Raw genomic sequence first — 13,107 nt, forward strand, 5'->3', positions numbered from 1 at the left:
GTTCCCCCTCCATACCCCTCTGTATTCCTTCTGACCGCTCTGTCCTCCTCCAGACTCCAGTGTCCCCCCTCCAGTGCACCAGTGTCCTCATCCGGACCCCAGTGTTTCCTCCTCCAGACCCTCTGTCCTCCTCCAGACCCTCTGTCCTCCACTAGACCCCTCTGTCCTACTCCCAACCCCAGTGTTCCCCCTCCAGACCCCAGTGTTCCCCCTCCAGACCCCAGTGTTCCCCCTCCAGACCCCAGTGTTCCCTCTCCAGACCCCAGTGTCCCCCCTCCAGACCCCTCTTTCACCTTCCAGACCCCTCTGTCCTCCTCCAGACCCCTCTGTCTTCCTCCAGACCCTTCTGTCCTGCTCCAGATACCTCTGTCCTTCTCCAGACCCCAGTGTCACCCTTCCTTATCCCTCTTCCTCCTCCAGACCCCAATGTAACCCCTCCGAATCCCTCTGTCCTCTTCCAGACCCCAGTGTCCCCCTCCAGATCTCTCTGTTCTCTTCCAGAAACCCATGCCCCCTCCTTTGTCCTCCTCTACACTTTTCTGCTCCCCTTTGGACATTGTGAAATCCAACATAACTAATCCTTCATGCCTCTGATATCTGCTGTTCTTGGATGGTCAGTAGGTCCCAGCACACAATGGATTGAAGGGGATCACACTGACATTTTGGGGTTCATCTTTCCTTTATCTGATGTATTGAAGAGAACTTATACAAAGTGCTTTGTCTCTGCAGCTGGAGGAGGAGGTGATGGCGATGCAGAAGAAGGTGAAGGGCACAGAAGAAGAGGTGGAGAAGTACTCCGAGGCTGTGAAGGAAGCTCAGGAGAGGCTGGAGCTGGCGGAGAAGAAGGCCTCTGATGTAAGTGGTCATCTGTGTCATATATAGATACCATCCCTCACACACACTCTACAGTATAAATATAGATTCTTACATTCACACACACACACACACACACATATATATATATATATATATACACACAGACACTGACATATCCACATGCATACATACACGTAAATAACTACATACACTCGCATATCCACAAATACATACATGTACATACTCTCCATATGCACAATACATACATACTCTGGTAGGCAGGGTGAGCGGACACAGTACAGAGGCACAGAAACAGTTCTTGATCCAACTGCAGGGTTTTATTCACACAAGCAGGTTTAACAGCTCAGTAAACAGCTTCACCTTAGTTGAAAGTCATGGTGTTCATTCACACCATGCTGCAGATTCTGCATAAAGAGACCAACAGGTCCACGCCAAAGGTTAAGTCCAGGATTTAGTCAACCTGTTTTCCCCAAATAGGTCGCAAGCCTTCATCCCGGCCCAGGCCTCATCCCCCCTGCTGCCGTCCAGCTGGCAGATAGTTAGGCGTCGGCAAAGCCCGGACCGGCACCCAGGATTCAGTCCGGTGCTTCACCTGACCTGGCTGTCAATCAGTCCAGCAGCACACACTAGTTGGACAATCCCTTCCCCTCTGCACCAGACTACATATGCACATAGTCAGGATAATGAATACCGTCACACACACAAACAGGGATAGTGCAGCCCTAAACTGCCCGCACCCACTATCATATCTACTTGCACATTCACCCTAGGCAGTGACCACAACTGGACGACAGTCCCTGTACTGTAATATGTGAAGGAGGACACACAAACAGGGATGGTGCAGCCCTAAACTACCCGCACCCACTATCCATATCTACTTGCACATTCACCCTAGGCAGTGACCACAACTGGACGACAGTCCCTGTACTGTAATATGTGAAGGGGGACACACAAACAGGGACAAACTGACACACAATATATAAGAGTAGGTGTATGGAAGCCGGACAACACAGTACAAGCATGCCAGAGGCAAATTAGAAACCCAAAACATGCCAAAGAGTCAGAACCAGGAGATCAATGTGATAACAAATGTCAGAAGACGAAAACCCAGAATACTAAATCCAGGGGAGTCTTCTGGAACATAAGGAACCAGGAGCACACCTCCCAAGTCTCCCTCTTTTTGACCCAAGGCCCTCTGTCCCTCTTTGATCAATACATTTCCTGAATTGCTCCTCACGACACTGTCCCTGTGGCTTCTACCTGTAAATTAGACCAGAACTTCATTATTTGGTGCAATATCTATAATCCGATGATTTATTATCTAATATGTAAATGGGTATTGAAGAGTAAGAAAAGACCCGTCCCGGGGGCTCCACATGTTGGAGAAATGAAGGAACTTCCACTCACCGATCCCGGCAGCAGCAGTTCTGGCAGAGTCTGACCTACAGGATCATAGTGACATAAAGCTGTCAGTGTGATCCTGTGGGAGTAAGGCCAGGCAGAGACACACAGCATTATAAATCCGTATACTGCCGTGCACTCCTGCAAGACGAGCAGCGTTCAGGTCGGAGGGTCACGCCTACACACGGAGTGTGAAGCAGCTCTTAGGGCTCTTTCACATAAACGGATGCCGTGCGGGTATTCCACTTCGTGAAAGAGAGCCAAGCTCCGCTTCGGACAGCAGAGACACGGAGCAGTAACATGACTGATAATGCTCTGCGCATCTTTTTACTACAGAATCACAATGAGATAAAGCTGTACTCGCACGGCATCCGCTCGTGTGAAAGAGCCCTTATACAGAGAGCAGGGACTGATCTCCGGCTGCACTTTGTCAGTTGTGTCTGCATCTCATCAGTTGTGTCTGCGCTTTGTCAGTTGTGTCTGCGGCTCCTCAGTTGTGTCTGTGCTTTGTCAGTTGTGTCTGCGTCTCTTCAGTTGTGTCTGCGTCTCATCAGTTGTGTCTGTGCTTTGTCAGTTGTGTCTGCTTCTCGTCAGTTGTGTCTGTGTCTCGTCAGTTGTGTCTGCGCTTTGTCAATTGTGTCTGTGCTTTGTCAGTTGTGTCTGCGGCTCCTCAGTTGTGTCTGTGCTTTGTCAGTTGTGTCTGCGGCTCCTCAGTTGTGTCTGTGCTTTGTCAGTTGTGTCTGTGGCTCCTCAGTTGTGTCTGCGCTTTGTCGGTTGTGCTTGTGGCTCCTCAGTTGTCTCTGTGACTTGTCAGTTGTCTCTGTGACTTGTCAGTTGTGTCTGTGACTTGTCAGTTGTGTCTGCGGCTCGTCAGTTGTGTCTGCGCTTTGTCGGTTGTGTTTGCAGCACTTCAGTTGTGTCTGCAGCTCCTCAGTTGTGTCTGTGACTTGTCAGTTGTGTCTACGTCTCGTCAGTTGTGTCTACGTCTCGTCAGTTGTGTCTGCGTCTCGTCAGTTGTGTCTGCATCTCGTCAGTTGTGTCTGCATCTCGTCAGTTGTGTCTGCATCTCGTCAGTTGTGTCTGCATCTCGTCAGTTGTGTCTGCATCTCGTCAGTTGTGTCTGCATCTCTTCAGTTGTGTCTGCATCTCGTCAGTTGTGTCTGCGCTTTTTCAGTTGTGTTTGTGCTTTGCCAGTTGTGTCTGCGGGGCCTCAGTTGTGTCTGCGGCTCGTCAGTTGTGTCTGTGGCTCCTCAGTTGAGTCTACGGCTCCTCAGTTGTGTCTGTGACTTGTCAGTTGTGTCTGTGCTTTGTCGGTTGTGTTTGCAGCTCCACAGTTGTGTCTGTGTCTCATCAGTTGTGTCTGCGGCTCGTCAGTTGTGTATGCCCTTTGTCGGTTATGTTTGCAGCTCCTCAGATGTGTCTGCGGCTCGTCAGTTGTGTCTGCGGCTCGTCAGTTATGTCTGCGCTTTGTCGGTTGTGTTTGCAGCTCCTCAGTTGTGTCTGTGTCTCGTCAGTTGTGTCTGCGGCTCGTCAGTTGTGTCTGCGGCTCGTCAGTTGTGTATGCCCTTTGTCGGTTATGTTTGCAGCTCCTCAGTTGTGTCTGCGGCTCCTCAGTTGTGTCTGCGGCTCCTCAGTTGTGTCTGCAGCTCCTCAGTTGTGTCTGCGACTCCTCAGTTGTGTCTGCGGCTCCACAGTTGTGTCTGCGGCTCCTCAGTTGTGTCTGCAGCTCGTCAGTTGTGTCTGCAGCTCGTCAGTTGTGTCTGCAGCTCGTCAGTTGTGTCTGCAGCTCGTCAGTTGTGTCTGCGGCTCGTCAGTTGTGTCTGTGGCTCGTCAGTTGTGTCTGTGTCTCGTCAGTTGTGTCTGCAGCTCCTCAGTTGAGTCTGCTCTTCATTGGTTGTGTCTGCGGCTCCTCAATTGTGTCTGCAGCTCAGTTGTGTCTGCGGCTCCTCAGTTATGTCTGCGGCTCGTCAGTTGTGTCTGCGGCTCGTCAGTTGTGTCTGCGGCTCGTCAGTTGTGACTGTGACTTGTCAGTTGTGTCTGCGGCTCGTCAGTTGTGACTTGTCAATTGTGTCTGCGCTTTGCCGGTTATGTTTGCAGCTCCTCAGTTGTGTCTGCGGCTCCTCAGTTGTGTCTGCTCTATGTCGGTTGTGTTTGCAGTTCCTCAGTTGTGTCTGTGTCTCGTCAGTTGTGTCTGCAGCTCCTCAGTTGTGTCTGCGCTTTGTCAGTTGTGTCTGCGCTTTGTCAGTTGTGTCTGCGGCTCCTCAGTTGTGTCTGCGGCTCCTCAGTTGTGTCTGCGGCTCCTCAGTTGTGTCTGCGGCTCCTCAGTGGTGTCTGCGGCTCCTCAGTGGTGTCTGTGGCTCCTTAGTGGTGTCTGTGGCTCCTCAGTGGTGTCTGTGGCTCGTCAGTTGTGTCGGCGGCTCATCAGTTGTGTCTGCGGCTCGTCAGTTGTGTCTGCGGCTCGTCAGTTGTGACTGCGACTTGTCAGTTGTGTCTTCGGCTCGTCAGTTGTGTCTGCGGCTCCTCAGTTGTGTCTGCGCTTTGTCGGTTGTGTCTGCGGCTCCTCAGTTGTGTCTGCGGCTCCTCATTTGTGTCTGCGGCTCCTCAGTTGTGTCTGCGGCTCCTCAGTTGTGTCTTTGCTTTGTCGGTTGTGTCTGCGGCTCCTTAGTTGTGTTTGCAGCTCATCAGTTGTGTCTGCGGCTCCTCAGTTGTGTCTACGGCTCCTCAATTGTGTCTGCAGCTCGTCAGTTGTGTCTGCAGCTCGTAAGTTGTGTCTGCAGCTCCTCAGTTGTGTCTGCAGCTCCTCAGTTGTGTCTGCAGCTGGTCAATTGTGTCTGCGGCTACTCAGTTGTGTCTGCGGCTCCTCAGTTGTGTCTGCGCTCTTCAGTTGTGTCTACGCTTTGTCGGTTGTGTCTGCAGCTCCTCAGTTGTGTCTGTGTCTTGTCAGTTGTGTCTGCAGCTCCTCAGTTGTGTCTGCTCTTCATTGGTTGTGCCTGCGGCTCCTCATTTGTGTCTGCAGCTCCTCAGTTGTGTCTGCGGCTCCTCAGTTGTGTCTGCAGCTCATCAATTGTGTCTGCGGCTCCTCAGTTGTGTCTGCGACTCCTCAGTTGTGTCTGCGGCTCCTCAGTTGTGTCTGCGGCTCCTCAGTTGTGTCTATGGCTCCTCAGTTGTGTCTGCAGCTCGTCAGTTGTTTCTGCAGCTCGTCAGTTGTGTCTGCGGCTCCTCAGTTGTGTCTGCGGCTCCTTAGTTGTGTCTGCAGCTCATCAATTATGTCTGCGGCTCCTCAGTTGTGTCTTCGCTTTGTCGGTTGTGTCTGCGGCTCCTCAGTTGTGTCTGCAGCTCATCAGTTGTGTCTGCGGCTCCTCTGTTGTGTCTGCGGCTCCTCAGTTATATCTGAGGCTCCTCAGTTGTGATTGCAGCTCCTCAGTTGTGTCTGCGGCTCCTCAGTTGTGTCTTCTCTTTGTCGGTTGTGTCTGCGGCTCCTCAGTTGTGTCTGCGGCTCCTCAGTTGTGTCTGCGGCTCCTCAGTTGTGTCTGCGGCTCCTCAGTTGTGTCTGCGGCTCCTCAGTTGTGTCTGCGGCTCCTCAGTTGTGTCTGTGGCTCCTCAGTTGTGTCTGGGGCTCCTCAGTTGTGCATCCCCATTGTCGGTTATGTTTGCAGCTCCTCAGTTGTGTCTGCGGCTCGTCAGTTGTGTCTGCGGCTCGTCAGTTGTGTCTGCAGCTCCTCAGTTGTGTCTGCGGCTCCTCAGTTGTGTCTGCGGCTCGTCAGTTATGTCTGCGCTTTGTCGGTTGTGTTTGCAGCTCCTCAGTTGTGTCTGTGTCTCGTCAGTTGTGTCTGCGGCTCGTCAGTTGTGTATGCCCTTTGTCGGTTATGTTTGCAGCTCCTCAGTTGTGTCTGCGGCTCCTCAGTTGTGTCTGTGGCTCTTCAGTTGTGTCTGCAGGTCCTCAGTTGTGTCTGCGACTCCTCAGTTGTGTCTGCAGCTCCTCAGTTGTGTCTGTGTCTCGTCAGTTGTGTCTGCAGCTCCTCAGTTGTGTCTGCTCTTCATTGGTTGTGTCTGCGGCTCCTCAATTGTGTCTGCAGCTCCTCAGTTTTGTCTGCGGCTCCTCAGTTGTGTCTGCGGCTCGTCAGTTGTGTCTGCGGCTCGTCAGTTGTGTCTGCGGCTCGTCAGTTGTGACTGTGACTTGTCAGTTGTGTCTGCGGCTCGTCAGTTGTGACTTGTCAGTTGTGTCTGCGCTTTGCCGGTTATGTTTGCAGCTCCTCAGTTGTGTCTGCGGCTCCTCAGTTGTGTCTGCTCTATGTCGGTTGTGTTTGCAGCTACTCAGTTGTGTCTGTGTCTCGTCAGTTGTGTCTGCAGCTCCTCAGTTGTGTCTGCGCTTTGTCAGTTGTGTCTGCGGCTCCTCAGTTGTGTCTGCGGCTCCTCAGTGGTGTCGGCGGCACTTCAGTGGTGTCTGTGGCTCCTCAGTGGTGTCTGTGGCTCGTCAGTTGTGTCGGCGGCTCGTCAGTTGTGTCGGCGGCTCGTCAGTTGTGTCTGCGGCTCGTCAGTTGTGTCTGCGGCTCTTCAGTTGTGACTGTGACTTGTCAGTTGTGTCTTCGGCTCGTCAGTTGTGTCTGCGGCTCCTCAGTTGTGTCTGCGCTTTGTCGGTTGTGTTTGCAGCTCCTCAGTTGTGTCTGCGGCTCCTCATTTGTGTCTGCGGATCCTCAGTTGTGTCTGCGGCTCCTCAGTTGTGTCTTTGCTTTGTCGGTTGTGTCTGCGGCTCCTCAGTTGTGTTTGCAGCTCCTCAGTTGTGTCTGCGGCTCCTCAATTGTGTCTTCGCTTTGTTGGTTGTGTCTGCGGCTCCTCAGTTGTGTCTGCAGCTCCTTAGTTGTGTCTGCGACTCATCAGTTGTGTCTGCGGCTCCTCAGTTGTGTCTGCGGCTCCTCAGTTGTGTCTATGGCTCCTCAGTTGTGTCTGCAGCTCGTCAGTTGTGTCTGCAGCTCGTCAGTTGTGTCTGCGGCTCCTCAGTTGTGTCTGCGCTCTTCAGTTGTGTCTTCGCTTTGTCAGTTGTGTCTGCGGCTCCTCAGTTATGTCTGTGTCTTGTCAGTTGTGTCTGCACCTCCTCAGTTGTGTCTGCTCTTCATTGGTTGCACCTGCGGCTCCTCAGTTGTGTCTGCGGCTCCTCAGTTGTGTCTGCGGCCCCTCAGTTGTGTCTGCAGCTCCTCAGTTGCGTCTGCGGCTCCTCGGTTGCGTTTGCGGCTCCTCAGTTGTGTCTGCGGCTCCTCAGTTGTGTCTGCAGCTCATCATTTGTGTCTGCGGCTCCTCAGTTGTGTCTTCGCTTTGTTGGTTGTGTCTGCGGCTCCTCAGTTGTGTCTGCAGCTCCTCAGTTGTGTCTGCGGCTCCTCAGTTGTGTCTGCGGCTCCTCTGTTGTGTCTGCGGCTCCTCTGTTGTGTCTGCGGCTCCTCAGTTATATCTGAGGCTCCTCAGTTGTGTTTGCAGCTCCTCAGTTGTGTCTGCGGCTCCTCAGTTGTGTCTTCGCTTTGTCGGTTGTTTCTGCGGCTCCTCAGTTGTGTTTGCAGCTCCTCAGTTGTGTCTGCGGCTCCTCAGTTGTGTCTTCGCTTTGTCGGTTGTATCTGCGGCTCCTCAGTTGTGTCTGCGGCTCCTCAGTTGTGTCTGTGGCTCCTCAGTTGTGTCTGTGGCTTCTCAGTTGTGTCTGTGGCTCCTCAGTTTTGTCTGCAGCTCCTCAGTTGTGTCTGCGGCTTCTCAGTTGTGTCTGCAGGTCCTCAGTTGTGTCTGCGCTTTGTCGGTTGTGTTTGCAGCCCCTCAGTTGTGTCTGCAGCTCCTCATTTGTCTGCGGCTCCTCAGTTGTATCTGCGGCTCCTCAGTTGTGTCTGCAGCTCTTCAGTTGTGTCTTTGCTTTGTCGGTTGTGTTTGAAGCTCCTCAGTTGTGTCTGCGGCTCCTCAGTTGTGTCTTTGCTTTGTCGGTTGTGTTTGCAGCTCCTCAGTTGTGTCTGCAGCTCCTCAGTTGTGTCTGCGGCTCCTCAATTGTGTCTTCGCTTTGTTGGTTGTGTCTGCGGCTCCTTAGTTGTGTCTGCAGCTCCTCAGTTGTGTCTGCGACTCCTCAGTTGTGTCTGCGGCTCCTCAGTTGTGTCTGCAGCTCCTCAGTTGTGTCTGCGGCTCATCAGTTGTGTCTGCAGCTCATCAGTTGTGTCTGCAGCTCATCAGTTGTGTCTGCAGCTCATCAGTTGTGTCTGCGGCTCCTCAGTTGTGTCTGCGCTCTTCAGTTGTGTCTTCGCTTTGTCGGTTGTGTCTGCGGCTCCTCAGTTGTGTCTGCAGCTCCTCAGTTGTGTCTGCGGCTCCTCAGTTGTGTCTGCGGCTACTCAGTTGTTTTTGCAGCTCATCAGTTGTGTCTGCGGCTCCTCAGTTGTGTCTTCGCTTTGTCGGTTGTGTCTGCGGCTCCACAGTTGTGTCTGCAGCTACTCAGTTGTGTCTGCGGCTACTCAGTTGTGTCTGCGGCACCTCAGTTGTGTCTGCGGCTCCTCAGCTGTGTCTGCGGCTCCTCAGTTGTGTCTGCGGCTCCTCAGTTGTGTCTGCAGCTCCTTAGTTGTGTTTGCAGCTCCTCAGTTGTGTCTGCTCTTCATTGGTTGTGTCTGCGGCTCCTCAATTGTGTCTTTGCTTTGTCGGTTGTGTCTGCGGCTCCTCAGTTGTGTCTGCGGCTCCTCAGTTGTGTCTGCGGCTCCTCAGTTGTGTCTGCGGCTCCTCAGTTGCGTCTGCGGCTCCTCAGTTGCGTCTGCGGCTCCTCAGTTTTGTCTGCGGCTCCTCAGTTGTGTCTGCAGCTCCACATTTGTGTCTGCGGCTCCTCAGTTGTGTCTTCGCTTTGTCAGTTGTGTCTGCGGCTCCTCAGTTGTGTCTGCAGCTCGTCAGTTGTGTCTGAAGCTCGTCAGTTGTGTCTGCGGCTCGTCAGTTGTGTCTGCGGCTCGTCAGTTGTGTCTGCGACTCGTCAGTTGTGTCTGTGTCTCGTCAGTTGTGTCTGCAGCTCCTCAGTTGTGTCTGCTCTTCATTGGTTGTGTCTGCGGCTCCTCAATTGTGTCTGCAGCTCGTCAGTTTTGTCTGCGGCTCCTCAGTTGTGTCTGCGGCTCGTCAGTTGTGTCTGCGGCTCGTCAGTTGTGTATGCGGCTCGTCAGTTGTGACTGTGACTTGTCAGTTGTGTCTGCGGCTCGTCAGTTGTGACTTGTCAGTTGTGTCTGCGCTTTGCCGGTTATGTGTGCAGCTCCTCAGTTGTGTTTGCGGCTCATCAGTTGTGTCTGCTCTATGTCGGTTGTGTTTGCAGCTACTCAGTTGTGTCTGTGTCTCGTCAGTTGTGTCTGCAGCTCCTCAGTTGTGTCTGCGCTTTGTCAGTTGTGTCTGCGGCTCCTCAGTTGTGTCGGCGGCTCCTCAGTTGTGTCGGCGGCTCCTCAGTGGTGTCTGTGGCTCCTCAGTGGTGTCTGTGGCTCGTCAGTTGTGTCGGCGGCTCGTCAGTTGTGTCTGCGGCTCCTCAGTTGTGTCTGCGGCTCTTCAGTTGTGACTGTGACTTGTCAGTTGTGTCTTCGGCTCGTCAGTTGTGTCTGCGGCTCCATAGTTGTGTCTGCGCTTTGTCGGTTGTGTTTGCAGCTCCTCAGTTGTGTCTGCGGCTCCTCATTTGTGTCTGCGGATCCTCAGTTGTGTCTGCGGCTCCTCAGTTGTGTCTTTGCTTTGTCGGTTGTGTCTGCGGCTCCTCAGTTGTGTTTGCAGCTCCTCAGTTGTGTCTGCGGCTCCTCAATTGTGTCTTCGCTTTGTTGGTTGTGTCTGCGGCTCCTCGGTTGTGTCTGCAGCTCCTTAGTTGTGTCTGCGACTCATCAGTTGTGTCTGCGGCTCCTCAGTTGTGTCTGCGTCTCCTCAGTTGTGTCTAAGGCTCGTCAGTTGTGTCTGCAGCTCGTCAGTTGTGTCTGCGGCTCCTCAGTTGTGTCTGCGCTCTTCAGTTGTGTCTTCGCTTTGTCGGTTGTGTCTGCGGCTCCTCAGTTGTGTCTGTGGCTCCTCAGTTGTGTCTGTGGCTCCTCAGTTGTGTCTGCGGCTCCTCAGTTGTGTCTGCGGCTCCTCAGTTGTGTCTGTGGCTCCTCAGTTGTGTCTGTGGCTCCTCAGTTGTGTCTGTGGCTCCTCAGTTGTGTCTGTGGCTCCTCAGTTGTGTCTGCAGCTCCTCAGTTGTGTCTGCGACTCCTCAGTTGTGTCTGCGGCTCCTCAGTTGTTTCTGCAGCTCCTCAGTTGTGTCTGCGGCTCATCAGTTGTGTCTGCAGCTCATCAGTTGTGTCTGCAGCTCATCAGTTGTGTCTGCGGCTCCTCAGTTGTGTCTGCGGCTCCTCAGTTGTGTCTGCGCTCTTCAGTTGTGTCTTCGCTTTGTCGGTTGTGTCTGCGGCTCCTCAGTTGTGTCTGCAGCTCCTCAGTTGTGTCTGCGGCTCCTCAGTTGTGTCTGCGGCTACTCAGTTGTTTTTGCAGCTCATCAGTTGTGTCTGCGGCTCCTCAGTTGTGTCTTCGCTTTGTCGGTTGTGTCTGCGGCTCCTCAGTTGTGTCTGCAGCTCCTCAGTTGTGTCTGCGGCTCCTCAGTTGTGTCTGCGGCTACTCAGTTGTTTTTGCAGCTCATCAGTTGTGTCTGCGGCTCCTCAGTTGTGTCTGCAGCTCCTCAGTTGTGTCTGCGGCTCCTCAGTTTATTGATGATGTGTCTGCTGACAGAAGCCGCAGGATGAATTCTGAAGGGTTTCGGGCAATATTATCTGCTCATATTCAGCCCAATGCTTCAGAACTCATTGGACGGCGCTTCACAGTGCAGATGGACAATGACCCAAAGCATACTGCAAAAGCAACCAAAGAGTTTAAGGGAAAGAAGTGGAATGTTCTGCAATGGCCGAGTCAATCCCCGGACCTGAGTCCGATTGAGCATTTCACTTGCTGGAGACAAAACTGAAGGGAAAATGCCCCAAGAACAAGCAGGAGCTGAAGACAGTTGCAGTAGAGGCCGGGCAGAGCGTCACCAGGGATGAGACCAGCGTCTGGGGATGTCTATGCGTTCCAGACTTCAGGCTGTAATTGACTGCAAAGGATTTGTAACCAAGTATTAAAAAGTGACAGTTTGATTTATGATTATTATTCTGTCCCATTACTTCTGGTCCCTTAACAAGTGGGAGGCACAGATGCAACTGCTGTAATTCCTGCACCGTTCACCTGATCTCGATGTAAATCCCCTCAGATTACAGCTGACAGTCTGCAGGTAAAGCTGACAGTCTGCAGGTAAAGCTGACAGTCTGCGGGTAAAGCTGACAGTCTGCAGGTAAAGCTGACAGTCTGCGGGTAAAGCTGACAGTCTGCGGGTAAAGCTGACGGTCTGCGGGTAAAGCTGACTGTCTGCGGGTAAAGCTGACAGTCTGCGGGTAAAGCTGACAGTCTGCAGGTACAGCTGACAGTCTGCAGGTAAAGCTGACAGTCTGCAGGTAAAGCTGACAGTCTGCAGGTAAAGCTGACGGTCTGCCAGGTAAAGCTGACAGTCTGCGGGTAAAGCTGACAGTCTGCAGGTAAAGCTGACAGTCTGCGGGGGAAAGCTGACAGTCTGCGGGTAAAGCTGACAGTCTGCAGGTAAAGCTGACAGTCTGCGGGGAAAGCTGACAGTCTGCAGGTAAAGCTGACAGTCTGCAGGTACAGCTGACAGTCTGCAGGTAAAGCTGACAGTCTGCAGGTAAAGCACATCTTGTCCGCTTCATCTCACATCCATTGTGGTGATGTATAGAGCCAAAAATGTTACAATTGTGTCCATGTCCCAATATTCATGGACCTGACTGTACATATATACACTTTTAGATTGTTATTCTGCTGCCCTAGGCTCCCACCCTAAGTACAGCTCTGTACCCAAACATATACATACACACCCATATATATGCACATTCATACACACATTTCCATACATATATATGTAAAGACACATATATACACCCCCATACATATACACACAAATGCATTTGCACATATACAGTATATACACACACATCCTAATACCTTCTCTGTATTACAGTCATCTATCCACAGAGATACAATCCCGCCCCGTATTACAGTCATTGATACGACTCAACCACATTATACATAATAAATCCTGGTTATGGCAAAGTGCAGGTAGGACCCACTATAGTGAACTGCAACGGAGGCATGTTTTAAGTAGATGTGGAATATAAATAGTGTGGGGAAGGGCAGGGAAGACCTAGTGTGGGGAAGGGCAGGGAAGACCTAGTGTGGAGAAGGGCAGGGAAGACCTAGTGTGGGGAAGGGCAGGGAAGACCAAGTGTGGGGAAGGGCAGGGAAGACCTAGTGTGGGGAAGGGCAGGGAAGACCTAGTGTGGGGAAGGGCACGGAAGACCTAGTGTGGGGACAGGGCACAAAAGACCTAGTGTGGGGAAGGGCACAAAAGACCTAGTGTGGGGAAGGGCAGGGAAGACCTAGTGTGGGGACAGGGCACAAAAGACCTAGTGTGGGGAAGGGCAGGGAAGACCTAGTGTGGGAAAGGGCAGGGAAAACCTAGTGTATGGAAAGGCAGGAAAGATCTAGTGTGGGGAAGGGCAGGGAAGACCTAGTGTGGGGAAGGGCAGGGGAGACCTAGTGTGGGGAAGGGCAGGGAAGACCTAGTGTGGGGAAGGGCAGGGAAGACCTAGTGTGGGGACAGGGCACAAAAGACCTAGTGTGGGGAAGGGCAGGGAAGACCTAGTGTGGGGAAGGGCAGGGAAGACCTAGTGTGGGGAAGGGCAGGGAAGACCTAGTGTGGGGACAGGGCACAAAAGACCTAGTGTGGGGAAGGGCAGTGAATACCTAGTGTGGGAAAGGGCAGGGAAGACCTAGTGTGGGGAAGGG

General features: G+C 52.7%; 1 protein-coding gene across 2 annotated transcripts in view; it reads left to right on the plus strand.

Annotated features, from left to right (window-relative positions):
* The window catches only part of LOC122922586 (tropomyosin beta chain-like), a 58,158-nt gene that overhangs the window by 17,080 nt on the left and 27,971 nt on the right, over positions 1 to 13,107 (plus strand). For both annotated transcript variants that reach the window (XM_044273256.1, XM_044273255.1), the window contains exon 2: positions 730 to 855. In XM_044273256.1, coding sequence (XP_044129191.1) covers positions 730 to 855 — 126 coding nt within the window. The remainder of the gene's footprint in view (positions 1 to 729; positions 856 to 13,107) is intronic.

The sequence above is a fragment of the Bufo gargarizans genome, unplaced genomic scaffold, assembly GCF_014858855.1.
Source record: "Bufo gargarizans isolate SCDJY-AF-19 unplaced genomic scaffold, ASM1485885v1 fragScaff_scaffold_519_pilon, whole genome shotgun sequence".
NCBI lineage: Eukaryota > Metazoa > Chordata > Amphibia > Anura > Bufonidae > Bufo > Bufo gargarizans.